At 42.5% G+C, this 14,812-nt stretch overlaps 1 protein-coding gene across 1 annotated transcript in view; it reads left to right on the top strand.

Moving 5' to 3' along the window:
• The first annotated feature begins 10,162 nt into the window (after nt 1-10,162).
• The window catches only part of LOC147334363 (low affinity immunoglobulin gamma Fc region receptor III-like), a 529,842-nt gene continuing 525,192 nt past the window's right edge, over nt 10,163-14,812 (top strand). The window contains exons 1-3 of the mRNA XM_086285916.1: nt 10,163-10,181; nt 10,370-10,633; nt 10,713-10,958. Coding sequence (XP_086142042.1) covers nt 10,163-10,181; nt 10,370-10,633; nt 10,713-10,958 — 529 coding nt within the window. The remainder of the gene's footprint in view (nt 10,182-10,369; nt 10,634-10,712; nt 10,959-14,812) is intronic.

Raw genomic sequence — 14,812 nt, 5'->3', positions numbered from 1 at the left:
GGGGTTTTCACATGTTCTGGATACCCCGAGGACTCCTGTTTAAGTTTTAGAAAGGCTTTCACATAGTCTTTAAACAATGTTTCAGTCTTGTTGGGGAAATGCCACACCTCATCAATAGAAACAAGCTTGTATCCTAGCTCAACGGCTTTTTCAAGCTCAAATGAGACCCATGTACCTTTCAACACCCATTCACTGTCACTGTGCCCGCAGGCAGTGAGCTGATTCTGTTCTTCAGCGCACATACTGCAGAGTGGAAACATCAGTTTACCATGGCACCTGTAGGGAAGTACGGGGTGAAAAAGCCCTCTTGGGGGCAGTACTGTGCATTTAACAAAGCCGAAATAATTTTCTAGCCTGTCAAAGTTACTGTAAATGATTTGTGGGTGTCCTACAGGATAATCTTTTTTAGATTGCACTGTGGGATAGAGGCTGGTGAAGTCGTAGTAAAATATTTTTTCATCACACGCAACCTTGTGGTACAGTTTTAGAGCATTTGTGCGACCGCCAAAAAGGGCGTCTCGGGGATTTAGGCGTTCTGGCCTTCTGTATGTGTGCATGAAAGCCGCAACTGCAGGGTCTGCCTGCTTCAGTGCAGCCCATTCACACTCCCACATCACAACAACGGTCAAATGGTATTGCGATCTCAGTGCATACACTTTGTCACAAAACATACGGTGCAACAGTCCATAGGATGCTTTGCTGACAGGATTAACTTCACTCTCGGGGTAGCATTTAACACATCCGTGGTGAAAACATCCTGCAAATTCGTAAGCCTTGTTAGTTGTGGGGTCAAAGCCGTCCACAAAATATGGCCTGACCCTATGCTCGCCTCCTCTGAGAGCGTGTTTTATCACTGTGTTGTTTGTGTGGGACACATATTGAAGCCATTCAATAGAGACGTTTGAAAACGTCTTATTCTGCTCAACGTATGCACCATCATACGTGAGAGCGAGCGTGTCTCTAGGCAGAAACAGGGTTTTATACACACCCATACTGAATGCAGCCAGGGTGGTGTGCATGAATGGATCGACTTGTGTACAATCCAACAGTGTGTCACGATAAATGATGCATGCTTTACGCAGGACTTCGACATCGTTAACACAGTAGCGCCTGAGTTCGGTCTGAAAATCAAAGGGTTTCTGTGAAGCGGTCTGATACCATTCCATGAAGTGCACCTTATCACTTTCAGACATGCGCTCATAGCCGTAGAAGGAGGGGTTTGGGTATGGACCAACATAATACTCATTATCCCTAGTGTTGAATCTGTGTGGGAAATGACCCTTCTGCAGGTCTTGAAAACCTAAAGCAGAGGGTATTTTGGCAAGACCCATGGGCAAAAAGCTGAACGAATCAATCCACCGCTGGTCATAGTCCCTGTCATGCATCAGAATCACATGACTCCCTCTCATTGTGACGGTGGGTGTTATACGTTGCTTGACAAAGTACTCCAAAAGTATGTAGTTATCAAAGCCCGATGCATTATGTGCTATGAATGTGTACCCACGAAACCTCGGACGTCTGTAATGCCGCAGAAACGCCTTCACACATTTTAATGTATTAAATGTGAACTTGTTGCCCTTCAGATCAGAGGCACACACAAAGTTGGCCTCATGTTTGCCGTTGTGATACCGTGTCTCAAAATCATATAAAATATATTTATCACAAGGTTTCTGTTGTTCAACAGGCTGTATGAAACACTGATGCTCAGAGTCCCCTGCTAATTTAGGCTCGCGGCAGTGCTCGCATTTAGGCTGGACACATTTGTGTGGTGATTTTTTGGATTCTTTATATGTGATACCACAACTCATGCAATGCTTCATATTGTCACACGGGACCATGTTGTGTTTTATTTCTGGTAATTTGTGTTGTTGGTAACAGTGTTGTGATTTGTAGATGCGGTTACAGTCACTGTATTTCACTGTGGGACCACTGTGGTGATGACAGAGTGTGAAACATACATTGCATCTATGTTTACAGCTGTGATAGAGCGGTGATTCATATGTATTGTAACAAAAATTACACACATAGCTTGCCCCGAGAAACGCTGTTGGCTTTTCAATCAGGTGATAGTGTTCATTGTGTAGGTACAGCATTACAGTGTTTGGATTTGGCTCATCACGTGTGAAGAAACTATGCAGACGTTTACGCCCTGCTGCGTGATAATAGATTACTATCTTAATGTTTAGGTGCTTCTCAAATTTGCAGACATCAGAGAATGATACTGTCTGTGTGTCGCATAGCCCTACTTGAGCATGTAACTGTTTAGCAGTAGCATGTTTTTCATGTTCGGATGCTGTTGGGTTTAATGAATGTGCTATGCACAGGGAGAAACACAAATTGTTGTGCATATTGTTTGGTGTGTACAAATGTTTACCCTTCTTTGAGAGAATCTCATCATAAGGAATGTTTGCCAGTTTTAAGCGAACACCTCCGCTACTGTTTTGTGCAACCGTGACAATAAACTCTAATTCATCATCACCGATAGATTCATCGTTACTTTGCATAACTTGTGCTATTTGTTCAAGAAACAGGTCAGGATCATACTGATTATCAGGATTTAAAACAGCTTGAACATCAGAAGCCAGTGAGGGTCCCCGTAGGACTACATTTAGAACACAACCCTGCTGAGATCCAGTCACTGCTCTATCTATCACATTAGCTAAGCAGCTTCTAACTCTTTCTGGCACTTGTTCTGGATCATCGAGACTTATGTCCCTAAAATCAAGGCGCTCGCGCAATTCTCACGCATTGAAATTAGGTATCTCTCTGATGCTAAGCTGACTGTGACTACCAGCCCCTGACTGAACAATGGGTTCGACTGCTGCAGCACTTGTTTGTGAATGGATAACACTTAAGGTATTTCCATTGTTTGAGGGGATGTGTGGTGATGCGTCAGCAGCAACAGATGCAGTAGCGTCTGCAGTCAGGTGAGCATGTGCGCGAGGTGCACAGACCCTATCAGGCGTGACAGAAGCTCCGGTAATAAGGCAATCGGTGGCAGCTTGAGTAACAATAGTCCCTGCAACAGTAACCCCAGTGGCTACAGGCAAATCCGAATGTGTTTCGGCTAGTTGATCAACAGCATCATCAGCTACGGGTTCAGAATGAGTTGGACGAACGGGCTCATTAGACACACCCCTGCTTGTTGCAGCGAGACTACTAAGCGTTGCATGCAAAACTTGACAATTGCTTACTAATTGTGCAACCGACCGGTTAAAAGCGTCAAAGTCAAACCATTTAGATCGATTGGAGGTACCATCATTGTGTTTGAATAATTTACGGGGTGGATCCATGGTGTGGATTTTAAAAAGTCACCTATTTAGAATGCTGGTATTTATGAGATGTAATACACCAGAGGTATTGTTTATTGTCTGGTGGATACTAGTTAAAACTCCTGCTATTTCTTGCAAGTTCCCATGTACGGCTTCTTGATGTTGGTTGGCTATAGCCACTATTTCATGCGTGTTCACTTGTGCTGCTTGTTTATGTTGGTTAAGTTTAGCTGCTATTTCTTGCATGAGTTTAGCTGCTATTTCTTGAACATCCCTCTGTACTATTTGTTGATGTTGCCTGAGTTTAGCATCTATCAAAGATAATATATCATTTTTTGAAGCATAATGACTCTGTTCAAAAGTAGAGGTGTTTGCTGCTGCTGCTGCATTTAAGTATGCGTCATATGCCTGTGATATTTGCGAGTCTGTTATGCAACCTTCTTCTTCAAAACCGATGCCTGGATCACTGTTGATGTTTCTGAGACATTCAGGCGTGGTGGGTATGTGATTTATATTAAAATCTGATAGACTGTACTCAAAAACATCGCTGAAATCACTAGGCAGACACTCACTCACTGGCCCTGTGATGAAGATTGCTTCCGAGTCACTGTTGTTGCACAAAGGTTGTGGGTTTTCTGGTTGTTGTTGTTCTGGGAGTTCGATATCGCGTAAATATTCCAAAAACATCAAGGGGTCTTCATGGGGCCCATAGTGGTAAGGGGTTGTGTGATCACTGTGGAGATAGAAGAGTGTTAGAAACAAATATATATATATATATATATATATATATATATATATATATATATATACATGGTATATCATTTCAAAAACGGGATGTGTTTGGCTCTTTTGATTTATTTATGCCTATACTCACACAATGTTCTGTGTTATTCCGGATGGCCCCGGTTCTTGACACGCTGCGTACTCTGTCTCAGGTCTGGTGTATTAGAACATTTGTAAACATTTAAAACCTTTTTTTTTACCTTTAAATTGAGTGTCATGTATACATACCTAGCATATGGCTTGGTCTTATTGCACCCGCTTCTGTAGGTTTTTCTGGACAACTTATTGACCCTGTGCCCAGGGGATACGTCCCATTAATACAAGGTTTAAACAAACACGCATATATTTAAAACATGTGTAACACCGTATTTACCTTGTGTTTTTTGGAGGTGTAGTTTTCCCAATATAGCTTTGTGATCCTGTAGAAACAAAGAGAAATATACATTTAAATGATACTATGTGTGAAACAGGTAAGATTGCTTCTAAAACAATGAGGCACAGACTGTTTTCTTCTGAACAACAACTGGTGCAACAGTGCGAACGTTGTTCCTCTCACACGCTCCTGCACACCAAATCTGGAACTACTGTCCATCATGTGTCGTCCTTTTTATCTACCTCGGGAATTTACATCGGTCATTATAAGTGCCGTTTATATTCTACCACAAGCGGACACGGTCACCGCCTTATGCGAGCTGCATGAGGCACTCACACAGCACCAGACACAACACCGGGACGCTGCGCTTATTGTGACGGGGGACTTTAATAGCGCCAACCTCAAACGCGCAGCGCCGAACTTTTATCAACACATCACCTGCCCCACCAGAGGTGAAAGGACACTGGACCACTGCTACACTACGGTCAAGGACGGCTACAAGGCACAATCCCGCCCTCCGTTTGGCAAATCTGATCACGCCGCCATCTTCCTCATGCCAAAATACAAACAAAGGCTGAAACAGGAAGTTCCGGTTCAGAGGAAGGTCGCGCGCTGGACGGATCAATCAGTGGCCGCGTTACAGGACGCACTCGATGACGCAGACTGGGGCATATTCAGAAACAGCTCCGATGATGACGTCAACGTGTTTACGGAAGCGGTTGTGGGATTCATCGGGAAACTAGCGGATGATACCGTGGAGACAAAGACTATCACAACGTTTCCCAACCAGAAGCCGTGGGTGGATAAAACCATCCACGACGCTCTGAGATCCCGCACCGCTGCCTACAACACGGGACTCACGACGGGGGACATGGACCCGTACAAAGCCGCGTCATATAACGTGCGGAGGGCGGTGAAAGAGGCGAAGCAGCGCTACGGGAGGAAACTAGAGTCACAACTCCAAGAGAGTGACTCTAGGAGCCTGTGGCGGGGACTAAGGACAATAACGGACTATAAAGCACCAACAACCGGTATGACGAACGCGGCCGTGACTCTGGCAGACGAGCTGAACACTTTCTATGCTCACTTCGAGGCTGCAGCTAAGGACTCCAACGATGCTAATGCTAGCGGCGCTAACGGCTGCAGACAGGAAGATACTGCCAGCACCGGAAACGTGCTCGTCATCTCCGAGCATGAAGTAAGGAGAGCCTTCAAGAGAGTGAACACCAGGAAAGCAGCAGGACCAGACGGCATCCCAGGTCGTGTCCTAAGAGACTGCGCATACCAGCTAGCTCCTGTGTTCACTGAGATATTCAACATCTCTTTATCTCAGTCGGTGATCCCCACATGCTTCAAAGAGTCCATCATTGTTCCTGTCCCGAAGAAACCCCACCCTGCTTCTCTCAATGACTATCGCCCTGTAGCCCTCACCTCAGTAGTGATGAAGTGCTTTGAACGCCTGGTCAGAGACTTCATCATTTCTTCACTACCAGACACACTGGACCCACTACAGTTCGCTTACCGTCCAAATCGTTCCACAGACGATGCCATCTCTCATCTCCTCCACACATCACTCACTCACTTGGACACTAGAAGGGGGAATTATGTTAAAATGCTCTTCATAGACTACAGCTCTGCATTTAACACCATAATTCCCTCCACACTCACCACCAAGCTGGAACATCTGGGACTCAGCTCATCTATGTGTCAGTGGATCTCCAACTTCCTAACTGGCAGACCACAGGCAGTAAGGATGGGCGGACATGTCTCAGCCTCCACCACTCTCAGCACTGGAGCCCCCCAGGGGTGTGTTCTGAGCCCCCTGCTGTACTCTCTGTACACATATGACTGCGTGGCCACTACCAGCTCCACCACCATCATCAAGTTTGCTGACGACACCGTCGTGGTGGGCCTGATCTCTGATAACAACGAGACGGCCTACCTGAAGGAGATTAGGAATCTGGAGAACTGGTGCCAGAGGAACAACCTCCTTCTAAACGTCAGTAAGACAAAGGAGCTGATAGTGGACTTCAGCACTAAGCAGGAGAGGAACTACCAGGCCCCCGTCATCAACGAGTGCCCAGTGGAGAGAGTGGACAGCTTCAAATACCTCGGAGTTCACATCACGCAGGACCTGTCATGGTCCTGTCACATCAACTCCGTGGTGAAAAAGGCCCGTCAGCGTCTCTACCACCTCAGACGCTTGAGAGACTTCCAACTGCCCTCCAAGGTGCTCAGGAACTTTTACTCGTGCACCATAGAGAGCATCCTGACGGGAAACATCTTAACCTGGTTCGGGAACAGCACCATGCAGGACAGACGAGCTCTACAGAGGGTTGTGCGATTAGCTGAGCGCACCATCCGCTCCGAGCTCCCTGACCTGCACTCAATCTACAGCAGGCGGTGCTGGACCAAGGCCAGGAAGATCGTGAAGGACCTCAGCCATCCCAACAACAGACTGTTCTCTCTGTTGAGGTCAGGAAAGCGATTCCGCTCCCTGAAGACCAACACAGAGAGACTGAGGAGGAGCTTCTTCCCGCAGGCGATACGGTCTCTCAATCACAATCACACCACCACACAGTACTGACCCACACATATAGTTCTTACACACACACTGGGCATTCTGGACATTGTTTTCACTTCATCACTTAAATCACTGCTGCTGTTATTGTGTATATATTTATTTATACTTCTTGTGTATTTTGTTCATACATTCTTATATAGTTCTATATTGTGTATTTTGTTGTACAGTTATTTTATTTTCAATTTAATTTATATATTTTATCTTATTCTTTCCCAGTGTGTTGTACAGTTATTTCATTTTTAACCTTAATTTATATTTTATTCCTTCCTAGTTAAATTTACCCTTTTTAATTTTTCATATTTATTTCCTATCTTATTCATAGCCTTTTCCTTTTTTGTTTTCTTTAGGTCACGAGCAGTTGTCCAAGCATTTCACTACATATCGTACTGTGTATGACTGTGTATGTGACAAATAAAATTTGAATTTGAATTTGAATTTTGAATTTTGAATTTTTGTGTGAACTGATGACTGTTTTTAAAAAAGAAGAAACTCAGACCTTCTGTAAGTGAAACGTGTGTTGTCCCTTTGTGTCGATCTCCTAAAAAATCAGGCTTTTGTTTAGAAAAAGAAAACAGTTTGAATATTTTATGATATACCGGGGTATACATTTAAGAATCCAATAATATCATTGTTTTACTTACCATATATGTTGTCCATGTTAAAAAGAATGCTGTTAGGTTTGCTGACCGCGTTGATGAATGATGTCTTATGCTCTTGAGGTCCGTTGTGATACCGTGTGGAAGAATACCAGGTGTCTGATTAGGGTGTTTTTATATAGGTGGGACTACTTTCAGTTGACCTCTGAGATGTAGAGATATAAGAATATGCTGTAAGGAAGAAAGGTGGAAAGCCTTTGGAGACTCTGTTGGACATGGTTTCTGCTGGCCTCTGACATGATAAGACTAGTTGCATGAAAGCCATTAACTGTTTGTGAATATACACCTTTGGGCTGGGATGCTCTTGATAAGGAGCATCTTTTGTTTGCTTCATACTTTTTTATAGACTTTTGGGAGCCTAACTGTTACAGAGTGTGGGAATATGACTGTTGCAGCGTGTGGGAATTAACTGTTTGTGAGAAAACACCTTTGGGCTGGGATGCTCTTGATAAGGAGCCTCTTTTGTTTGCTTCACGACTTCTTTTGCAGACTGTTGGGAGCCTAACTGTTACAGAGTGTGGGAATATGACTGTTGCAGCGTGTGGGAATATGTGTTTTTTAGAAGTATCACAGCTTATTTCTAAAAGAAATACATGTTGTTTGCGGTGCTCTATTTAAAACTATTGGTCTGTGAAACTTTTAGAAAAGTGAAATGCCCCTAAAGTAGTTAAATCATCTATGTGTAATCATCGAGTCTAACTGTTGCAGACTAGTAGATAATTATAAGACTAGTTTCATTAAAGCCACATTGAGGTTGATACAGCTCTAGTGTGAATATGTACTTTTAGAAGTATCACAGTTTATTTCTAAAGGGATACATGTTGTTTGTGGTGCTCTATTTAAAAAAAACTACTAGCCTGTGAAACTATTAAAAAAGTGAAATCTTCCTAAACTAGCTAAATTAAATGCTGTGTGGGAATACACGGTTTTTAGAAGTATCACTGTTTATTTCTAAAGGGATACCTGTTATTTGCTCCTAAATAGCACTGAAGAAAATGCAAAAGGCTCCTAAATAGTTAAAATACCCCTAAAGTAGTTAAATTAAATCATCTATGTCTAAATAACAGAACTCTGAGACCTATACAATCCTTTAAAAAGAGTTTAATTAAAACACATAATGGTTTCATTAAATAATACTCTATTAAACACATGTGAACTTATATGACCCCTGGACACACACGCACATGCAAAAAGTCCGTTCTCGCGCACGTGCACACGCACATGGACGCGGCGGGGGATAGGGAGGGGGGAAAATGCCCTCGGGGTGTGGGGGGGGGGGGGGGGCAAAAATAGGTACAGGTATATTACTACTAAGTTTCATTCTATATATTCAGAAGATCATTCTATATATTCAGACTTTGGTTGGAATATATATATATATAATATTTTCCTAAAGGGCATTCCATAACACACACACACACACATATATATATATATATATATATATATATATATATATATATATATATATATATATATATATATATATATATATATATATATATTTCACATTTCCCCATTTTTGTGTCTTGTTTATACACTCAACAAAAATATAAACGCAACGCCTTTGTTACTGCTCCCATTCCCCATGGGATGGACGTAGAGACCTAAAATTCATTCCAGATACACAATATAACCATCCCTCCCAAACAGTGGTCACAAATCAGTCCAAATGTGTGGTAGTGGGCACATCTGCTATATTGAGATAATCCATCCCACCTCACAGGTGTGCCACATCAGGATGCTGATCTGACATCATGAGTAGTGCACAGGTGTACCTCAGACTGCCCACAACAAAAGGCCACCCTGGAATGTGTTACTTTGATCTTGCCATCTAGCCTCCTTCTCCATGGAGGGTACCCATGGAGAAGTGTAAATATACTTTATAAATATATTTCAAAATATAAAAAAACAGCCAAAAAATATATGTGCTAAAATGCATTTCAAAATATATAAATATATTTTAAAATGTATTTTAGCACATATATTTGTTGGTAATTGTTAAGTTAATTCTTAACAACATAAAAGCAGTTAGCCAAGGATATAAGTCTTTGGCAGTTATTGAGGTCTCTGGTATTGGCAGCTTGTTTTAGTTCTTAGGCACCCCTTTCTTCATCACAGCTTTCTGTAGTTCCCATAGTTGGCTAACTTCCCTCCGTGCTGCCTTGACCTTAAGCTGTAGTCACTTTGTAGCTCAGTTCATCTTGTAGCCAAACATCTCAAAGATCACTGTTGCAGTGGTATAGATGAGTTGGTTGGTTTCAGTGATGGTCACAGTAGAGACTGATAATGCTGCATTTGCATGTTCTAGTAGACACGTTGTTTTTGTTGTTATTATTATTATTATTATTATTATTATTATTATTATTATTATTATTATTATTATTATTATTGTTGTTATTTTTATTATTATTATTATTATTTTATTTTTATTAGTGATCCAGCACAGTCCTACAGCTTACAGTATGTACTCTAAATAGGTAAAAGTAATCCTATGGAACAGCCCAAAACTGGTAATTCAAAACATTCACAAAATGATGCATTTGGGAATATTAGGGATAGTCAGAAATCTAATTGCCAGTGCTAATGTATTGGACTGAATTAAATATGAAATGCTTACTTTTAAAAAAGTGGCTGTAGAGTGTGTTTCATGTGAACCATTTTTTTCTTAATAATTTGCATAATCCGCTCTCCCTCACAGCTCGTCTGACTGTGAGTCCCAGCAGCTCTCAGCTGTTTAAAGATGAGTTTGTGTCTCTGAGCTGTGAGGAGGACGACAGCTCTGCTGGATGGACTCTGAGGAGAAACACAAGCAGACAGCAGAACACTCAGTGTGGAGATGGGTGGGGGAAACTAGCTGGTTCTTCCTGTAACATCAGTTACATTGACCCACTTGAAAGTGGAGTTTACTGGTGTGAGTCCAGAGAGGGTCCCATCAGTAACATGGTTAACCTGACAGTCACTGGTAAGCTGAGTGTGTGGAGTTAGTGTTGATGAAGCTGTGTGTAAATGGATGAAATGCTGTAGTTTGTCTCTGTGTTGAGGTGGATCAGTGATCCTGCAGAGTCCTGTCCTCCCTGTGATGGAGGGAGATGACGTCACTCTGCTCTGTAAAACAAAGACCACTCCCTCCAACCTCCCAGCTGCTTTCTTCAAAGATGGAGTCTTCATCGGGAAAGAGCTTACAGGTCACATGACCATCCAGCATGTTTCCAGGTCTGATGAAGGCCTCTACAAGTGTGACATCAGCGGTCATGGAGAGTCTCCATCCAGCTGGATCACTGTCACAGGTGAGGAGCTTCACTCTGATTTCACCTCTTATTTCATCCACATATTCACCTGATTAGGTGAGATTCTCTCTGCAGAAAAACCTCAAATTACATCTGGAGCTCCGCCCCCCGCAATATCCCTCCTGCATTTTGAGTTTACTCTGATGGGCTACCTGGTGTTTGTTGTTCTGTCCATAGTACATCTCCAATCTCCTCAAGGTGAATCTCTAACATCACACAGCCATGGGCAACACACAGACCTGTCAATCAGTTATTAACAACCTGATGATTATAGAATAGAATAGAATTCAACTTTATTGTCATTGCACATGCACAGGTACAGGGCAACGAAATGCAGTTTGCATCCATCCAGAAGTTCTTAGTGATATAGATATATTACAATATATATTAGCAATAATATAGATATGTAAGTATATTACAGAAATGGGTCTATTATGTTATAATGTACAAGGTATGAAGTATGTTGTGAATATTCTATAACTATAAGTATGTACAGGCTGTAGTGAGTACAAGCTATGTACAGGTTATGAACAGGATATAAATATGAAAAACTATACAGAATATGAAATAAATAACTTTACAGAAATCTGAGATATACAGTTATACAGAAATGGGAACTATGCAAGTTGTAAACGAGATTATGAGCTGTCTCTAACTGAAACCATGATAAAGTTAAATCCATTCTATTCCAACTTTAGGTAACTGAGCTGCCTGCCCCCAGATGATAACCAGATCCAAATCCAAATCCAGATCCATGGTGAGCAGGATTTGGGCAAGGAGGTTGATGATGTCACCTTATGGCTCGTGCTAATCTATTTCTGTGTTTTTATCAACTGTTTCCACTTTGCTTTTGTTCTCTGATCCAGTTCATAAACTTTTGACTGCAACTCTGTTCCATATTTATTTACGTTTGGCTCTTCTGATTAGATTGTATATGGGTGTTAATGCACCCATCGTTGCTGTTCATTGTTAGGATAAAGGATTGAAAAAGTCTTTGTAAGTCATGAATTGTAAATTTTTATCCAAATTCTGGGTTCTTTGCAATGGGGTTGGGTTTCAATTATCAATTTTCCAATTAAAATCGATTCTAGCTTGAATAACTTGATTCATTAAAATCCTGAATCATTTTTAAATATAAATGTATTTTGCCAGGATCTCAGGTTAAAGCTGTCATTCCAAAACCACCAAACAGCAAAAACAGTAAATCAGATAAGTGGATTTCACACAAAGACGTAAACACAAAGCTGTTTTTTCCGTCTCGTCTTCATGTTTTTCTGTGTTTTATCCTCAGTTACTTTGAAACAAAGACATCTGCTGTGATGCTCACACCTCTGATAAAGTGTCAGCTTTTATTTTATAGATATAAAAATATGGATACAGTGGGGCAAAAAAAGTATTTAGTCAGCCACCGATTGTGCAAGTTCCCCCACCTAAAATGATGACAGAGGTCAGTAATTTGCACCAGAGGTACACTTCAACTGTGAGAGACAGAATGTGAAAAAAAAATCCATGAATTCACATGGTAGGATTTGTAAAGAATTTATTCGTAAATTAGGGTGTAAAATAAGTATTTGGTCACCTCAAACATGAAAAATCTCTGGCTCTCACAGACCTGTAACGTCTTCTGTCCCCCACTCGTTACCTGTATGAATGGCACCTGTTTGAACTCATCATCTGTATAAAAGACACCTGTCCACAGCCTCAAACAGTCAGACTCCAAACTCCGCCATGGCCAAGACCAAAGAGCTTTCGAAGGACACCAGGAAAAGTATTGTAGACCTGCACCAGACTGGGAAGAGTGAATCTACAATAGGCAAGCAGCTTGGTGTGAAAAAATCAACTGTGGGAGCAATCATCAGAAAATGGAAGACATACAAGACCACTGATAATCTCCCACGATCTAGGGCTCCACGCAAGATCTCATCCTGTGGGGTCAAAATGATCATGAGAACGGTGAGCAAAGATCCCAGAACCACACGGGGGGACCTGGTGAATGACCTGCAGAGAGCTGGGACCAAAGTAACAAAGGTCACCATCAGTAACACACTACAACGGCAGGGAATCAAATCCCGCAGTGCCAGACGTGTTCCGCTGCTGAAGCCAGTGCATGTCCAGGCCCGTCTGAAGTTTGCCAGAGAGCACATGGATGATACAGCAGAGGATTGGGAGAATGTCATGTGGTCAGATGAAACCAAAGTAGAACTTTTTGGTATAAACTCAACTCGTCGTGTTTGGAGGACGAAGAATACTGAGTTGCATCCCAAGAACACCATACCTACTGTGAAGCATGGGGGTGGAAACATCATTCTATGGGGCTGTTTTTCTGCCAAGGGGACAGGACGACTGATCCGTGTTAAGGACAGAATGAATGGGGCCATGTATCGTGAGATTTTGAGCCAAAACCTCCTTCCATCAGTGAGAACTTTGAAGATGAAACGAGGCTGGGTCTTCCAACATGACAATGATCCAAAACACACCGCCCGGGCAACAAAGGAGTGGCTCCGTAAGAAGCATTTGAAAGTCCTGGAGTGGCCTAGCCAGTCTCCAGACCTCAACCCCATAGAAAATCTGTGGCGGGAGTTGAAAGTCCGTGTTGCTCGGCGACAGCCCCAAAACATCACTGCTCTCGAGAAGATCTGCATGGAGGAATGGGCCAAAATACCAGCTACTGTGTGCGCAAACCTGGTAAAGACCTATAGTAAACGTTTGACCTCTGTTATTGCTAACAAAGGTTATGTTACAAAGTATTGAGTTGTATTTTTGTTATTGACCAAATACTTATTTTCCACCATGATTTACGAATAAATTCTTTACAAATCCTACCATGTGAATTCATGGATTTTTTTTCACATTCTATCTCTCACAGTTGAAGTGTACCTCTGGTGCAAATTACTGACCTCTGTCATCATTTTAAGTGGGGGAACTTGCACAATCGGTGGCTGACTAAATACTTTTTTGCCCCACTGTACCAAACCTGATGGAGATGATGGTGGCGTCTTCATATGGTATCCCAAAGCCTAAGCTGGTGATCTTCCGGTCGGGGAGAGAGAGTGACTTCGCCTTATTAAAGAAAGGGCTGGACAGCACCTTAGGGCCACATTCACATCTGGGAGAAGATTACAAGTATCAGGTCCTACTAGATCATCTAGAGCATCCCAGCGCCTTACAGGTAGCCAAGCGCTACATTCACGACCGCACTCCCTACACTAGTGCAATGAGGGCGCTAGAGCAAAGGTATGGACAGCCAAGGCAGTTAGTCCAAAGTGAGTTTAGCACCATATTAAACGGCCCCCCTATTAGAGCCGGAGACTATGGCTACCTGGATTACCGAGAAGGCCAAATGCTGGCGCTGTGGCCGTAAACATTCTCCAGAGCAGTGTACTCTGAAGAAGCCGTGCAGCACCTGTGGTGACCAGCATTTATCGGTGCTCCATGACCTGGTTGAGGCCAAGAAGCGGGACCCTAACATACTAACTGTGAGTACTAGTATGGTCTACCTAGACTATTCAAGTCACTCAGGTCGTGTTATGCTTAAGGTAGTACCAATCCAACTACATTATGGGGGCAAATCACTGGATACATTTGCTGTGCTCGATGACGGCTCAGAGAAGACTGTTGTGCTTCCAGCGGCAGTTAAATCTCTAGGTTTGGAACAGGAGGAAGCAACACTCTCACTGAGAACTATCTGTCGAGATGTAATCCAGATGAAGGGAGGCTTTGTCTCATTTCAGGTGTCACCAAGGGCTAAGCCCAAAGTGAGGTACAAAGTAACACATGCCTTCACAGCCCAACAACTGAGCCTAGCTACTCAGTCATGTCCAGCTGAACAGCTAAAGAAGAAGTATCTTCACTTA

The sequence above is a fragment of the Aulonocara sp. 'chitande type north' Nkhata Bay genome, linkage group LG3 (assembly GCF_057382095.1).
Source record: "Aulonocara sp. 'chitande type north' Nkhata Bay isolate Kocher_YH1m ecotype deep benthic linkage group LG3, A_spYH_male_GT1.1, whole genome shotgun sequence".
In the NCBI taxonomy this organism is placed as follows: Eukaryota; Metazoa; Chordata; class Actinopteri; order Cichliformes; family Cichlidae; genus Aulonocara; species Aulonocara sp. 'chitande type north' Nkhata Bay.
The sequence above is the reverse complement of the archived record's forward strand: the minus strand, read 5'-3'. Positions and strand labels throughout refer to the sequence as shown.